Below are 17,627 nucleotides of genomic sequence, written 5' to 3'. Positions count from 1 at the left end.
CAGCAGTCTGGCTTCACACTTCCGTTTAGATCCTGGTAACTTGTATCTTTTTGCCAATGGCGAATTATACCGCATACATAGTAATATCCACCTCATTACATTATATGAAGTTTGAGAATTTTAATTTTTTTGTGCGATTTTAAAAATTTCCATTTATTGCATTTCACTTTAATGATGTAAACATTAAACAAGGATTTTTTTTAAAAAACTTGGATTCGATAGACGACATTAAATTTGCTCAATGGTTCAAATGACCACTTTGCGAATGTTTTGAATAACCTTGAAAATGTTGGTGCATTTTAAATTATTTTATTTATTAATGCAAGTAAGTCACATGAGTCATCTCATTACGCACTTTATTAACTTGTTTCCCCATTTCTACTCTGGAAAGCAGTAACATCTCAACTTGGCCTTTGTATTGTTATGCAAGAAAGTGGAAGTAACATCTCAACTAGGCCTTTGTATTGTTATGCAAGAAAGTGGAAGAGCAAAGGTACCGAACAGAAGACAATAATTTGAAATTTTGCTTTTTGTTCAATCAATAGCATACAAATCCGAGACGTGAGGCCATCTTATTACTGCATAAACGCGAGAACGCCATTGTTATGGTGGGGCTACTTGACCTTTACCTTAGATCACTTAATCTTGTTACTTGACCTTTGATCTTTCACCCTAACCATTGATTTTATCCTTAGCTACTGACCTCCGAAAATTAATGAAAACCCCAGACCAATGACCTTCAAACTTTTACGAATCCTGAACAACTTATCTTTTTCATAGGTCTCAATCCCCTTAACCTCTGACCTTCACCCTAGGTCGCTGACTTTAAACATATGGGACAATAGTTTTTAAAATTTACGAATATGAAGACACTTAACGTTTGGCTTAGGTCTTGAAGCGCTGGTCTTAAAACAGTCTGCTTCACTTGCGTAGGTCGTGAGCCACAAAACTTCAAAATTAGTTTTTTATTGCAACAGAGGAACCACTGGCCCCACCCTATATATATATATATATATATATATATATATATATATATATATATATATATATGCCAGTAGTTGTGTAGGCGTATTGGGGGACTTACGGGAATTACCATAAGCCCACAGACGTAACGGCTCACCATTGCGTGACATTTTGAGCACCATACCCATAGCCGCAACAATGGAGACAATGCATTGAGGTGCATCTGCTGCTGATGCATCTTATACTTGGGGCGATAATGATATGACTACGACTACTACTGCAGCTGCAACCATTATTCTTCTTCCATTTTAACTTTGGCTTATTTCCTGTCGTTTCCGCAAGTCATTTGGCCTGCGACGGTATTATTACCGTTGCCTCCTTTTCCATCGTTACCATCAGCGGATGATTTAAAAAAGAAACAAAAGACGAATTAGTGAGGTTTTCATTGCAACGACAGAAAAAAAGCAGAAGAAGCATTTGTTTAAGAATAGCAGGAAGAGAGAAGAAAAAGCGAGAAGAAGACGAAGAAGAGAAAAGGAAAACTTTGATTGTGAACGACAGTAGGAGGAGAATGAAAGCGTAGCGATGAGTGTGTTAAAGGACATTTTGAAGGGGCCCTGAGTGGCCGAGTGGTCTAAAGCGCTCACCGTTACGGATCACTGCCATCTCACCTGTGTCTGCGTGGGTTCCAGTCTCGGGTTCGGCCTATGTGGGTATGTGAGAAAGGTTGCCAGTAGCTTCTCGTGGGTCGGTGGTTCTTTCAGGGGTTTTCCCGGGTTCTTCCTCCACCATTAATACTGGCCGCCATGTATAGCCTATCTTGTGCTGAAAAATGGCGTTAAACCCCACAACAACAGCAACAACAGAGGACATTTTGAAGAAGTCCAAGCATCTGAGACAGTTGTATAGACGGCTTTAACAAAGAAACCTTCACGTGCCAAGATTTCTAAACCTTTCATCACTACATCCACTCTCACTCCCACTGAGATGCCAGCAGTAGCAGCTACTACTACTACCAAAGCAGCATCAGCGGCAACAAGATGAGTAGGATTAAACTAATGATGATAAGTCAACACGACTTTTTGAGTTTAAAAATGCCAACGATCCAACTTATGTCTCTTAGAAAAAGATACTGCTCAGTAACTGATAAATCGAGTAAAACATATGTAGCTTTCTGCGTGATTCGTTTCCCTGTGTGAATGTGTTTAAGTATTGTATACTTACTCAAAGAAAACATGAAGACATCCCCCTTTTTCTTTCGTATTTTCTTTTGAAATCAGAATAATAAGAGATCACAAAAGTCATTTTGTTTTTCTGTTTTCTTTTCAATGTCTCTTTGTTTTAGTTTCTTCACTCTCATGAGTTCTTCCTTGTTCACTGTCTTCTAGCTGTCAAGCCTTATTGCATTTCTTGACGGTTATGAGTTCTTCTGTTTTTGTTTTTTTAAAATCTCTCCTTGTCCTACTTCTGTTTGTTCTCCTTTTTCCTGGGGAACTTTGAAGACCAATGTCCTTTTTCCTGACAATAGTAACAGAGATGTGTAACTTTGTCTCTCTTTTCACTTGTCATCCCATTTTTGTTTACCATGTGAACCTTCTGGAGCAAAATATCTTTCTCGTGACAGACGTAGCAAATATATTGACATGTATCTCCGAGTGGAGGAGTCTGTAGACTTGTTAGAGGTAAATGTTCGAATTATCCTCTGTAAACCTCTGACGAGAAAGACGATCTGTTTTGACTTTCATTTTCTTCATCACAGTATAAAAGTTGAATGAATATATACTCTTGAGGTGAGAAGTTCTTTTCGTATGTATGAAGAGAGCGTGTAGTGAACTATTTAAATCAAATTTTGGAATCAAGATGAAGCTATCGTTCTATTCCAGCCAAAAGTCCAAAGAGGAATCCAAAGGGCTACGATGACTTTCGTCTTATACGTTACGTGAAGGGTTAGCACTAACGCTTGTAAATTATTTAGAACGTGACACGCGAGACCCTAAAACAACACCGTCTACCTCAAGACCAAAAGTCAGCATTCAAGAAAGGAATTCGTTCAGTAGCTCCCAAAGATTATTTTCACATTCGAGACCCAAAACTGACTTCTATAAAATTTAGAAGCCCTGCGTACACGTACACAACAACATTTCAAGAGTTCAAACATGAAGTGTCACCATAGAAACCGACAGCTTTCATTACATATATGTTGGATTCTTTGAAAAGACAATGAAAGCTAAGGAGGACGATCATATGAGACTCTCCGTCAATCACGACAGTTTGAAGTTTCATGTCGGGATCGTCTTTAATACACTGGCAGAATTAACACCTAACAAAACTGTAGGGAATAAAACGAACACGTTCGACAATCCAATAACGATTTTGACATGAGCGATGGAAAAGCAAATTTTCACTTGACCCACATTTCACATGCCAGCGATATCCGACGCAACAAATGCTTTTGGTGGAGGAAAGTCGCAGTACCAAACGCAATATCGTCCAAATTGATAATCACAAGGCCAAATATGCTGAGCCCTGGCTATCGTCGTGGTTGAACATATACTGAGAAGAACGATACCGCAGCATGGAAACTATCAGGGGCGTGTACTCGAAAATCGGACAGAGCTCAACAACGAAAAGAAGCAGATATCCTTTTGAAGTAAGCGGGCATTTCAAAAGAGCCTGGTATTATTGATAAAATAATAAGGTGGCTCTTAACATCGGCCTGATATACTTCGTAGTGTAACAAGGTGGTATTTAACATCGGCCTGATATACTTCGTAGTGTAACAAGGTGGTATTTAACATCGGCCGATGTACTTCGTAGTGTAACAAGGTGGTATTTAACATCATCTTGATATACTTCGTAGTGTAACAAGGTGGTATTTAACATCGGCCGATATACTTCGTAGTGTAATAAGGTCGTATTTAATATCGGCCTTATATACTTCGTAGTGTAACAAGGTCTTATTTAACATCGGCAATGTTTAGATGGTAGTGTAACAAAGCTGGTGTTAACGTCGGCCCGATATAATTGGTTGTAAAACAAGAGAGCTACTGACACCAATCTGGTATGATTAGCAATATAATAAGAGAGCTTTTGACATCGACCTGATATAATTGGTGGTGTAACAAGATGGCTGTAAAGTGTTCCTGATTTAATTGGTAGTGTAACAAGGTGGCTGTAAAATCGGCCTTGATATAATTGGAAGTGTAACAGTATGGCCGTAAAATCGTCACGGCATAATTGATTAGCAGTCATAACATATACCATTTGATTAGTGTCCATACCAGATACATATTAGTCATCAGCCATATTTGATGCCTACTGTTTATCAACCATCACAGATAAACATTATTTAGCAGCCATAATATACACGTAGTCATTAACAACCGTTAGAGATTCGTATTAAATAGAAGCCACACTAGATACATATACATATATATATATATATATATATATATATATATATATATATATATATATATATATATATATATATATGAATTAGCATCAAAAGCAGATACTAATCAATTAGCAGTGATACAAGCTACATAATAACGTGGCTATAATAAGGCTTGGATAAAATGTTTGGAACATGGTTCGGATCAAATATGTGGTACATGGTTTGGATCAAATATTTGGTGCATGGCTTGGATCAAATATTTGGAGCATTGGTTTGGATCAGATATTTGGTGCATGGTTTGGATCTAAAATTTAGAGCATGGTTTGGATCAAATATATAGAGCATGGTTTGGATCAAATATTTGGAGCATGGTTTGGATCAACTCTTTGGAGCATGGTTTTTATCAAATATTTAGAGCATGGTTTGGATCAGATATATAGAGTATAGTTTGGATCAAATATTTGGTGCATGATTTGGATCAAATATTTGGTACATGGTTTGGATCAAATATTTGGAGCATGGTTAGGATCAAATATTTGGAGCATGGTTTGAACCAACTCTTTGGAGCATGGTTTTGATCAAATATTTAGAGCATGGTTTGGATCAAATATATAGAGCATTGTTTGGATCAAATATTTAGAGCATGGTTTGGATAAAATATTTGGTGCATGGTTTGGATAAAATATTTTGTGTATGGTTGTAAGATATGTTTATAGTCAATATGCTGCAAATAAGCACTCGAAAATAACTGCCTTTTTAATAATACGTGCAGAAAAGATTCGGTGTTTTTATTTGATCAACCTGAAATATACAACTTTAAACAATGCTGTTTCTCTGTGTCCAGCAGTATTCTCTGTGTAAACAGAGACAGAAGGCTTAATACCTTTCGTTTTCTTTATGAAAATAGAGAATGTTTAATACCTTTGTGTTGGTTTGATGCCTATCTGTTTTCTCGATGTAAACTTGGAGATAAGGCTTAATACCTTTGTGTCTTCTCTATGTAGACATTTAATATTTAATACCTTTGTTTTCTTGATGTAAACTGGAATGAAAGGGTTAATACATTTGTGTTTTCTATAAGTAATTAGTGAGAGAAGGTATTTTCTCAAGGATTGACATTTGGTTCCCTCGCCCTCATATTCTTACGAAAAGCACAGCTATCCTTCAATGGACTAGAGCAAAATTGCTGATCGTGTCAGCCGCTTTTGACTAACTAGCATTCCACGGTGGCTTTGTTAGCATATATCTGTGCACAAAACCATAATCCGCGCACAATTCAATAGCAAATCCGATAGCCTGGTTTTCGATCACACGATAACTCTATCTCTAAGTTTGGTAGCAAATACAGCGTAAGCATGGTTCGCAGATGTAGGAATACTGCCGGATGAAAGCGAAATCATCTTTTGTCACGAATCAGCTTCTAACCTGAGACAAAAGGGAACTTCAGTTGGATTGTAAATTGAATATATTTCTGATTCATTTGCGTGATATTTCCAACATGTGTTTTCCAAGCTGTTGTAACTAGGATTTACGTTAGGGATGCCAATGGGATAATGAATCTAAAAGGTACGTAATTTTGATACATATGTATGTATGTATGGATGTATGTATGTATGTATGTTTGTATGTAGGTATGTAGGTAGGTAGGTAGGTAATTGGCTAATTAGCTATCATAATCCACGTACACACGAATATATTTGAATCACAGTAGAGCATGGATTGAAACCTTCTTCGTAACTAATGAATACGTTCGATGAATATTTGGAGATCTTATGATCAAACTTTGGAGAAGTTGAATATCATGATTTCGGTTTTCAAGATGTAGGAATATATAGCCAATGGGTTTTCATTTTCTTCAAAAAATAAATTTTATGTTGTCTCTAGCAGAAACATTGGAATTTACTGTCAGCATGAATCAAAAATTTGCAATAGCATTACAAAAAAAAAGAGCTTCAATGATTATCGCAATTTAATTTTTTCAGAAGTCTGGTCATGAAACTCACACACACACACACACACACACACACACACACACACACATATATATAGTGGCAAATTCGTCGTACTGATTATAGATTAGTCGGTGATGTATGTCGTTTGCTTTTGGTTCGATGTGTTGAAAAGTTTTAAATTATTAACTTGCGTGTTTAAAACAAAATCTTGGTATGATAGGCATTCGAGATTATTTCGCTTTATAGAAAATTCACAATAAAAGCACGGAAAGGCAACGCCAACAATAATGCTCTAAATGCATGTATTAAATAAATACGTTGGATTACGTTATGTTGTAGCAATATTAAAAATTATTCTGATATGAAAGAGATTAAAATGAGACGTTCAAAAATTAGTGAATCAAACAGTGTCCAAAGGCAATGATATCCGGATATACCTACTAGATGTAAAATGAGAGACACAGAAACAGACAGATTGACAGACAGACAGAAAGACCCACAAGTCATTTACAGAACGAAAGTCACTACACAGTAAAGAGGAACTCTCGTAACACTAATTTCATGAAACTACTTCCGTTTACAAAATGCAAAATATAATTCTTAGGGTTTTATTAATATTATTTTAAACGCATTTATCGAAAGTAACAGATACAATCATTTGTAATACTGCAATCAAATGTATAAATATTTGTAAACATTGAACAGAGCGCATTCAAGCAATTTTGTGTAAATACGAAGTTGAGTGCTCCTTATTTTATTTTGTTAAATACATTTTTGCAAACCTAGAAACCAACGAATATTGAATAAGGAAAAACAAAAGGTATAATAACCTTCTATCATTTGTATTGTATATGAACCTTCAAACAAACAATAGATACGAAGAGATGTTTCGTATTTTGGTACTTTATAACATAAAAACCCATGAAGATTGTATCATTTCCTAGCTAGTAAAATTCCTGCTTTAAATGTGGTCACAACAGCAGCCACCTTTAGCTGATTAGAGCCTGAACCCTTCTATTACAGAGTTTGATAAGCCAACCACTGAGCACTGCGGCCGTTTTAACTCGTTGAGGAGAATGAAATATTTTCTGATTATTACTTCCCATATATATATATAATATAAAAAATGTGCTTTTGTTCAGTCAGTCTTGCATTGAAACGTTTCGCTTGTTATTTTTACGTTATATCATCAACGTACGAGGGTTAGTTAGAACTTAGGCAATTTGAGCAAACTCCCTTGCCCTGGAAACACCACGGTAGCCGACGAGAGCAAGTTCGACAGTTAAATGGAGTCCTGCTAGCCTCCGCAGCTCCAGTTCATTGAAAGGGCTCATCTTTCTTAGGAAAGTCAATTGGAAATGTGTTATTTCCCCCTGTGATATGGTCTCTTTATCTCATTCGAAATTATTTTAAACTGTTTTAGTGATAAATAGAAGGCATACTGAAAAATACTCAAATTTCTATATTTACACTAGCTGTATTGTTTCCCAATGGAATAGTTTGCCGATACATGAACCTGATTAATCTTATTATATTGATTTCTTTGCATTGTGAGTGAATTATGGTTTTATCCGAGACCTATTTTCCTGATAAGCTTACGGATGCGGTATTTATGTTTTGCAGCTCTGTGTCTGGTTATTTTAGTTTCGAATTACATTTATGAAGAGAAACAATCTCACCACATTTTAGCGTTGCGAAGTACATAACATAACGAGATGAACTGGCATTGTATTCACCAGATGCTTTGAAGTAATTTTCTTAATGTGTCGCAGGTTAAAAAAAAAGTAATCGCAGAAGAAAATCACGACAATCAGACATTAACATAGGAAGAATATAAATTATAGAATAGTAAACGGCATGAAAATCAGTAAAAACTTGCTTAAAAAATTGTACCATATTTTATACACATTCTTAGTCATCCCGTTGAACAAGGAATACATCGTCTTGTCAGACGCCTATAGGCTCATCTTAATCTCTGTTTGAAGTTAAGTACATAGAGAAGCCACCTTGTCGCACTATTCTATCTACAGTATTTATTTTCATAGCTAATAATAAAGGTTCTTGTATCTAAGGTACACACAAATAGGTGCTGGTGTAGGCATTCTGGTATGCAATAAAGCGACGTGTTGTTATTGAATTCCATGGAAACACAAACTTCTTTCTTGCACTAGTTCATATATAACAGCCTTTAACACGTTATAGATTTTCAGCCAGGGATTCTATATCATACAAAGGCATCACAGTTAATACAATGAAGAACATGTAGAAGAACACATGTTAATAGCTTTAATTTTGATAAATATCTTGGCAGTATGACATGCAACTGTACACAAGGTAATGGTTTAATTTGATCAATATCTTGGCTCTATGATACGTAATTGTACATATGGTAATAGTTTCACATTGATTAATATATTGGTTTCACTGTGATTAATATATTGGTTCTCTGATAAGCAACTATACTAAGGTAAGGGTTCAATTTGATCAATATCTTGGCTGTATGACACGCAACTGTACATAAGGTAATGGCTTAATCTGATCAATATCCTGGCTGTATGATATGCAACTGTCAGCAGCGTAATAGTTTAATTTAATCAATATATTGGCTGTATAACACGCAACTGTACGCAACATGATACTTTAATTTGATCAATATCTTGTCCGTGTGATATGCAACTGTACATAAGGTAACGGTTTAATTTGATCAATATCTTGTATGTATGATACGTAACTGTAAACAACGCAATAGTTTAATTTGATCAATACATTGGCTGCAGACATAAATATTGATCTAGGGTGCGATAAACGAATATAAGGCAGAGAAAAGACATGATGATATAAACAGGTAGGAATACGGAGAAACTGGCAAAATAAACAGATAAAATTATCTACATACACATTCCTGTTCATGAAGGCGAACACACACACATTCCTGTTCATGAAGGCAAACACTCACATTCCTGTTCAATGAAGGCAAGCACACGCACTCCTGTTCATGAAAACAAACACGCACATTCTTGTTCTTGGAAGTAAACACACATGCACACACACATTTCTGTTCATGAAGACAAACATGGACATTCCTGTTCATTAAAACGAGCAAAACAAAATCACACAGACACACGCCCTCCTGCTAATAAAAGCAAAGAAATACACACACACACTCCTGTTCATGAAAGTTTACTACACTCACTCACAGAAACATGTCATTGCACATGAAAGCCAACACATACACATACCTGTTCTTGAAAGCGCAAAACACACGTACTAACAATATCCCTGTTCATGAAAGCAATTATACACATTCATGTCCATGAAAGCAAGCACACACTCACACATTCATGTTCATGAAAGCAATTATACACATTCATGTTCACGAAAGCAAGCACACACTCACACATTCATGTTCATGAAAGCAATTATACACATTCATGTTCACGAAAGCAAGCACACACTCACACATTCCTGTTCATGAAAGCAATTATACACATTCCTGTTCATGAAAGCAATTATACACATTCCTGTTCATGAAAACAAAAAACAAACACAAATTTCTGCTAAGGAAATTTAACACACACACACACACATACATTGATGCACGCCACATACGTCCTCGATCAAATATGTAAACATTTACAAAAAGTATTGCAAATAAAGGTGTAAAATATACAAGTCACGTTTTCTCAATAAACTTTTAAAATATACAATTCACGTTTTCTCAATAAACGTATCAAGTATCCAACTCGCGTTTTTTATTTTAACTATGAAATACAAACGGATAAATTGACACCATACAATTATAACATGCCATTTACTTCTAAATGATGTAAATAAATTATACCTTGATATGTATCGAATTATAAATGTTTACATCATCATTTAAAAAGTAATCTTTTATTGAGAATAAAAATCGTCGTTAGTTGTCGAAAATTTAAAGGTTCTAGCAACATAGTTAACAAATTAATTAAACTCTACCATCATAAAGTGAACAAATTGGAGAGCACCAGTACAAAGAGAACTAAAGTTTTATCTCCAATATTAACCAGTGATTTCCATGGTAATAATCTAACTACAGTGGAATTTATGGCGTCTCATTAGCTAACAACGTTGACAATCAAACATTATAATTTCCAATCTCAGGTTGCTTTTAGTATGGTTTCGTAAACTTTGGGTCATGTGGAGATAAAGAAAGAACGCTGAGTGGCACCCGTAGTGCATGGGCTTGTAACCATCCCCTTCCTTAATCCAAAACATACATCAGAAGATCAAAGAGAGCATGCCTATATGCTAATTAGATTTATATTCCATAGTCATTCGATTATTTATGTTATAAGAAATCAAAAGAACTTTTTAAAAAATTATGATCTGATCCGTCGCCTCACCTACAGTGGTGATACCATTTTATAGCAATACACCGGTCCACAACGAAAAAAGTATGTAATAATCTAGGAATGTGATGAGTAAGAGACCGAAGTTAAGTATAGAGATTTATGTTGTAATGTATAATCAAGGCGCACTGTAATGGTTGTACATATTCACCATAAATATAAGGTAATTAGACTACCAAAAGCAAAGCCATTGTCAAGGAAATACATGAAAGCATGTCGCTGTTTGCAAACAAAAACGCCAAATAATATTTAGCTAGATCTCGAAGTTGTTACTTGTAAATGTTTTTCAAACTTTTGAACTGATCAAAATGGCAAGTTATAGCGTCCATGTACGGCGATTTTTAAACGTGACACTATTATGTTGTTAAAATTTAAAACCAGATCGTGGTTTAGATGGGGACAGCAGTCTTCAGATGGCACATGTATCCTTTGCATGCTATTCTAAATAATCATCATCATCATCAGTCACATGACCTAGTGTGGTCGTCGAGACACTGTGCTGCTGAACATCTGACCAGTTCCCTCCACTTGTCTCGATCGTGTGCCAATGCCTGTGTCTCCGCAAAACTTTTCCTGGTCCATTCTGTGATGTTGTAAGTCCACTTTTTTCTCTGTCTACCTCTCCTTCTGCCACCCTGGACGCTGCCCTGCAGAACTGTTGTGGATAGACTGTTGGCTCTAGTGACATGGCCATACCATTTCAGCTTCCTCTTTTTGACGGTGGTGAGGAGGTCCTCATATTGGCCTACTTCGCGCCTGATGGTGTTACGCACTTCTTCATTTGTGATGTGGTCCATGTAAGAGATGCCAAGGATGGTTCTGTAGCATCTCATTTCAAGTGACTGGATTCTTCGTTGTAATTCTGCTGTCAGGATCCATGCCTCACATGAGTACAAAAAGACTGAGATGACTAGAGCTCGCAATAGTCCAATAGTCTGATTTTAGTTTTCAGACAGATATTCTTGTCTCTCCAGATGGGTCTTAGCTTGGACATAGCTGCCATTGTTTGTGCTGCTCTTGACACAATTTATGCTCTTGATCCCTCTTCGGTGATTATGGAACCAATATATTTGAACTGGCTCACTGTTTCCAGTTCATGTCCTCTGACTTTAATCTTGGCTGAGATTTGTTTGCCACTATTTTTCATCATCTTTGTCTTCTCAGCGCTTATCTCCATGTCAAATCTGGAAGATGTTTCATCCAGGTTCTTCACTAAGGTGGCAAGCTCGTCTTCACTGCCTGCCAGCCCATCAATGTCGTCTGCAAAGCGGAGGTTGGTAATGTTACGCCCTCCAGTGCTACTGTCCCACAGTGGTTTCCCAGGGCTTCGCTCATGATGAGCTCTAAGTAGATGTTGAAAAGCGTGGGTGACAGGAGACAGCCTTGACGCACTCCCACTGTTATCTGGAACCATTCCCCCACAGAACCTTGGGCAATTAATGTACTGGTAGCCTTGGCGTACAGCTGCTTGATGGTATTGGTTAACTTTTGACCCATGTTATACTTCTTCATTGTGGCCCACAATGCCTCATGCCACACTCTGTCAAAGGCCTTTTTGAAATCTATGAACACATGATAGATGTCTTGTTGGTGTTGTGAGTACGTTTCGCACAGAACCCTGAGATTGAATATTTGTTCTGTTGTGCATCTTCCACTCCGAAACCCGGACAGTTCTTCAGCGATTATTTCTTCTGCTTGTGGTTTCAGTCTGTTCAAGATGATCTTCAGCATTACCTTACTAGCATGGCTGATCAAACCGAATAATCTGTAATTTTGGCACAGCTAGGGATTGCCTTTTTTGGGAAGTCTTATAATCAGTGACTGGGTCCATTGTGTTGGCCATTCACCTGTCTGCCAGATCTTGTTGCAGATTTTTGTTAGTAGCTCTTTCACTGATTCTCCCCCATTCTTGATAAGTTCAGCTGGTATGTTGTCTACTCCAGCTGCCTTCCCATTCTTCATTGCTCTTATTGCTGACTCCACCTCTTCTTTGAGAATGGGGAAGTCATCATCATTTGAGGAGTTTGGAACTTTTTTTAAACTTCAAACACATCTGGGTCTCCTGTGGACTGATGGCTGTAGAGTTCTTTGCAATACTAAGTCCATATTTCTGCAGTGTCACTCACTTCTGTGATGCACTTTCCGTTTTTGTATTGAATGGTACTGACTCTTGGTTGTTTCTGTCTGGTGAGGTCTTTCACAATTTGGAATGCCTTTTTGCTGTTATTCTTTATCAGACTGTTCTCCATTTCTATGCACTTTTGTCCAATCCAATTTTCTTTTGCTTTGCTCAAGTTTTTTTCTGATACTCTTGTTTATTTCTCGGTACTCCATTGCCCCTGTTGTGTGTCTGGTGTTTTTGAGTTCTCTTCGGGCATCACACAACTGCAGAAACTTCTGTAACCCAGGGTTTTTTCTTCGGGCGGTGGAGGCCAATGATGTCCTTGGCACCTGCTGTCATGACTGTGTTGAAGGTGTCTGTCATCTCATTGATATCACCATCCATCACAAGGAATGGAACAAATTTTCCTCCAATTGTGGCTTGGAATGACGTGCAGATGTTAGGGTCCTTCAGTTGTTCAAGGTTGAATTTGAGCCTGATGTTCTTTGGCTTGTTAATTTTCTTCAGCCTCACTCGGGAGTTCATAATCATGAGGTCGTGATCACTCCCAACATCAGCACCTGGGAATGTCCTTGTTTTTGCTCTATTGATGCCAAATCGGTAACGGTTTTGAACCAGTATGTAGTCGATCTGGTTGTGATGGGTATTCTAAATAAAAGAGATCATAATGAAATCCTCTGACCTTGACTTCGTCAAGATTTTACATTCAGAACTAAATGTTCTCTAGATACAAATGTGAACTTTTCTGAAGATTTTAACACCAATAATCGATCACAGACCTTTACTTAAATAGTGAAAACTTCAAGACAAAAGTTGTTGGAGCTCAAAACATTTTACTCCTTTAGTAAAGAATTCATTAATGATAATCCCAAGAAGATGAGACAAACAATTTATGATTTCCTTGGAGCCAAGCGATTAAACGGTCATTCTGATTTTATGATGATGAGTACATGCCACGTAAACTATTTAATAAAGCGAATCCAGTAACTGATATCTTTTGCAACTTTCAACGGATAAAATCATTATCTCCGACAAGTTTAATTCGTCACTCCACAAGTCACAAACATCAGAAATGTCAGTGCATAGCATAACTTTTCCTGGTCATCTACACACTTTCATTGCTTTATTCAGAAAGTAATTAATTGTCACTCTATATCAATATGGTCGTTCACGCCTCGTGAAAAATCAATACCTGTCATTTCCTTGGGTCTCATATATTGGAAAGCTAAGACGTGTTGTTTAAAAAAACGGATCTGTGTGCCTGAAATACTTATAGGCAACCCCGTTTCAAAATATTAAGATCAGTTTGATTCGGTATATATAGCTAATTTTAGAAAAGGAATATTTCGTAGCGGGATGACATTTTAAGTCAATGTAGGCCTTAAAATGTATAAAAGAAAGAACGTTAAACCGACAATTTCAGAAATACCAACAAACAATTTATATCCTTACAATACAAAATAAAAATTTAAAAAAGATACTTAAAGAATTGTGAATTAAATCCCGAATAATCCTAAAAACCTTATCACAAGTCCAAAAATATAGAATGTATCGAATCAATGTAATATTCTTGAATATCCTGACGTACTAAAATGATGCAATCCAAATAATTCCAAGACAATGCTGTAATTCAAAGTATATGAACACTTATTAATTTCAATGAATAAATTAAAAAATAATTCCTCCGGAGCTTATACAAACATCCTTTCCCAGTCACGGAATAGGATATTCTACCACTAGAGGTTGGAGGGGAAACCCATGTATACATGCCTGTAAATCATACTTACATTGGTCCTTAGAAATAGTATTACAAAAAGAGAACCACACAAATTATGCATAATAGACCGTATCATTTATCACCTTACGACATTTGTTTCTGCGCTGTACCGGAAACTGCCAGTGGCATTCCTTTAGGTTAAACTAAATGCATCATGTTATAATCAGTAGTATAGGAACATTATTGACATTTCCCAATTATCTCTGAATGCAAAAATGTTGTTTGGGTACTCCATAAGTCTATAGAGCCTGTACAAATTGTAAAGCTCAAAGTTTAAAATCTCGTATCCGTAAAAGAGAAGATTTAAAGATCAGGCCTTTTTTTGAAACAAAACTGACCCACACCCCATCCAACCTTTCTACCCTTTTCCATGTTTTTTTCCAGTACATCAAGGAATCAAGAATAGAAATATGGAATTTGGTATGAATCTAAGTAAATATTACAACCCAACAAATCGACAATGCGCTACGAATTGATCAAAATGAAAGTTCCTGTTAGATGAAAGTCATCTTGGTTTGCTCATAACACCAAAAGACAATTTGCCAAACACAAAATACAATTGGTTAAACACGAACAGACAAGTTTTTGATCATAAAGTATTCCCTTGATATTGCTTTCTAACTTCAATGGCTATCAAGGAAATGGATTTAAAATGTCTTAACTGTACTGTCCAATTCAATAACTTTCATTGGTAACAGGACAGTTTAGAATGCACCAGAACAATAAGGCAATCGTACTAATCCGTATGGGCTCTAATAGCTTATTATTTAAATGCTTTATTATCTTTTGAAGAAAGACATCTTCACCGGAGGCTAGGACTGTCGCATGAATTCTACTTAGTTTATTTTGCAATATAGTCTTTTCATAATTGTAGCTTTTCCCAACATTTTCCCCGTCTTTTTATGTTAGTCATGGTGTTTTAGTTCTAATATAAACTCATCCGTTTTTATGATATTTTGTGAATGGTTCCATCTCTCCATTTCATCAAATAATTCATCTCTTTCAGTTTGCTATTGTCATTTCATTTGTAAGCGGTATTATTGAAGGATATACATGGTATATGTATAAGTTACTAAGCATTTATATTGGCTGCCTTTGTACAACGGAACGTTTTACTTTCGATTTTCTTCAATGTTCCAAAGTTAATTTTATATGTCCCAAAATTCATCAGATATCGCGAAAAAAAAAATTTAAAACAATTAGTCACAAAATTCACCGATATTTTATATATTTCCTTTATCCTCACTTATAACTATCATACGAAAATAGTATCACATGGTTCCATAAACTAAATTACAGTATCTTCCTTTTCATCTTACACATTACCATATTATCTCTCTACATGTTGCTTTACAAATATTCAATCTGAATAACATATAATCTATCAAAATATATGAATCATGTCTTCCTTTTAATTTTGTTTTAATTGTTCTATCACCATCGTCATCATAATAACCACCGATATGATTCACAGTATCAGCACGCTTGTTTGGAATCTAATATATAATCATCTTTGTAATCAGGATTTTCACATTATTTGATTACTAAATATTCAAACAACTCAGGCATTTTTATTTCGCCATCTAAATAAGCAATTTAGGTAACTTACAAAAGAGCTATAGAATATTACAGCATCAATTACCAAAAGTTAACAACATCATTTCTACATATAATGAAGCTAGAGCTGAGGGGTACGTCTTGAAATGGTCTTGTAGGTGTAATGGAATCTGAATTTCTACTTCTAATATGCAAGCATTATCACTGTCGTATGATATCCATTTACTCGGTTTATTAACTTAATGTGTAACTTTTGAGTTTCTTCTTGTATTGGTTTATTATCATGGGAAATAGAGTAAGTGTATATGTACAGGACATATGATTCTGGCTTTCTTTTATCCAACTCCCTGTTAACTTTTACGTTTCCCTCATAAACTAATATTCGTTATTTGCCATTGCCTATCCATGCGGTATTGCAGCAATTCCACCATGTATTGCTGATTCTGTCATCAGTAACATGTCAAAGTGTATCCATCAGTAACATGTCAAAGTGTATCCATCAGTAACATGTCAAAGTGTATCCATCAGTAACATGTAAAAGTGTATCCATCAGCAACATGTCAAAGTGTATCCATCAGTAACATGTCAAAGTGTATCCATCAGCAACATGTCAAAGTGTATCCATCAGCAACATGTCAAAGTGTATCCATCAGCAACATGTCAAAGTGTATCTATAAGTAACATGTCAAAGTGTATCTATAAGTAACATGTCAAAGTGTATCCATCAGCAACATGTCAAAGTGTATCCATCAGCAACATGTCAAAGTGTATCCATCAGCAACATGTCAAAGTGTATCTATAAGTAACATGTCAAAGTGTATCCATCAGCAACATGTCAAAAGTGTATCTATCAGCAACATGTCAAAGTGTATCCATCAGTAACATGTCAAAGTGTATCCATCAGTAACATGTCAAAGTGTATCCATCAGCAACATGTCAAAGTGTATCTATCAGCAACATGTCAAAGTCTATCCATCAGTAACATGTCAAAGTGTATCCATCAGTAACATGTCAAAGTGTATCTATCAGCAACATGTCAAAGTGTATCCATCAGCAACATGTCAAAGTGTATATATCAGCAACATGTTAAAGTGTATCCATCATTAACATGTCAAAGTGTATCCATCAGCAACATGTCAAAGTGTATCCAAATCTCTAACTAACCGTATATATTTAACAGTGCATCATGAAAAGAGCTTGGTGAACTACACGAATGTGACGATTAAGTTTATAGGGTTTTACACAGTGATTCCGAAACTACTCCAAAATCTTATGTAACATTATAGTATAGTTTTACTTACATAATAATCGTGTAGATGATCTAATGTTGAAATCTGGAATGTCCTATCAATTCATGTACATGCTGTTAATAGTGATTTATTATGTTTGAATCTTTAAGTGATCTGCATAATTAATATTGGAGTGGTATAGATGTTAATTAATTAAAATTGGAGTGGTATAGATGTTAATT

General features: G+C 35.9%; 1 protein-coding gene across 2 annotated transcripts in view; it reads left to right on the top strand.

Annotated features, from left to right (window-relative positions):
- The first annotated feature begins 5,652 nt into the window (after window positions 1-5,652).
- The window catches only part of LOC149772391 (tetraspanin-14-like), a 95,897-nt gene continuing 83,922 nt past the window's right edge, over window positions 5,653-17,627 (top strand). For both annotated transcript variants that reach the window (XR_016417710.1, XM_089947866.1), the window contains exon 1: window positions 5,653-5,926. Coding sequence is in view for 1 of the 2 variants with exons in the window: in XM_089947866.1 (XP_089803992.1) it covers window positions 5,914-5,926 (13 nt within the window). In the remaining variant the exon portion in view is untranslated. The remainder of the gene's footprint in view (window positions 5,927-17,627) is intronic.

This window comes from Sinohyriopsis cumingii, unplaced genomic scaffold (genome assembly GCF_028554795.1).
Source record: "Sinohyriopsis cumingii isolate HCF-2022 unplaced genomic scaffold, ASM2855479v2 utg001510l, whole genome shotgun sequence".
Taxonomy (NCBI): Eukaryota; Metazoa; Mollusca; class Bivalvia; order Unionida; family Unionidae; genus Sinohyriopsis; species Sinohyriopsis cumingii.
Note: the sequence above shows the minus strand (reverse complement) of the source record. Positions and strands in the feature narration are given on the sequence as shown.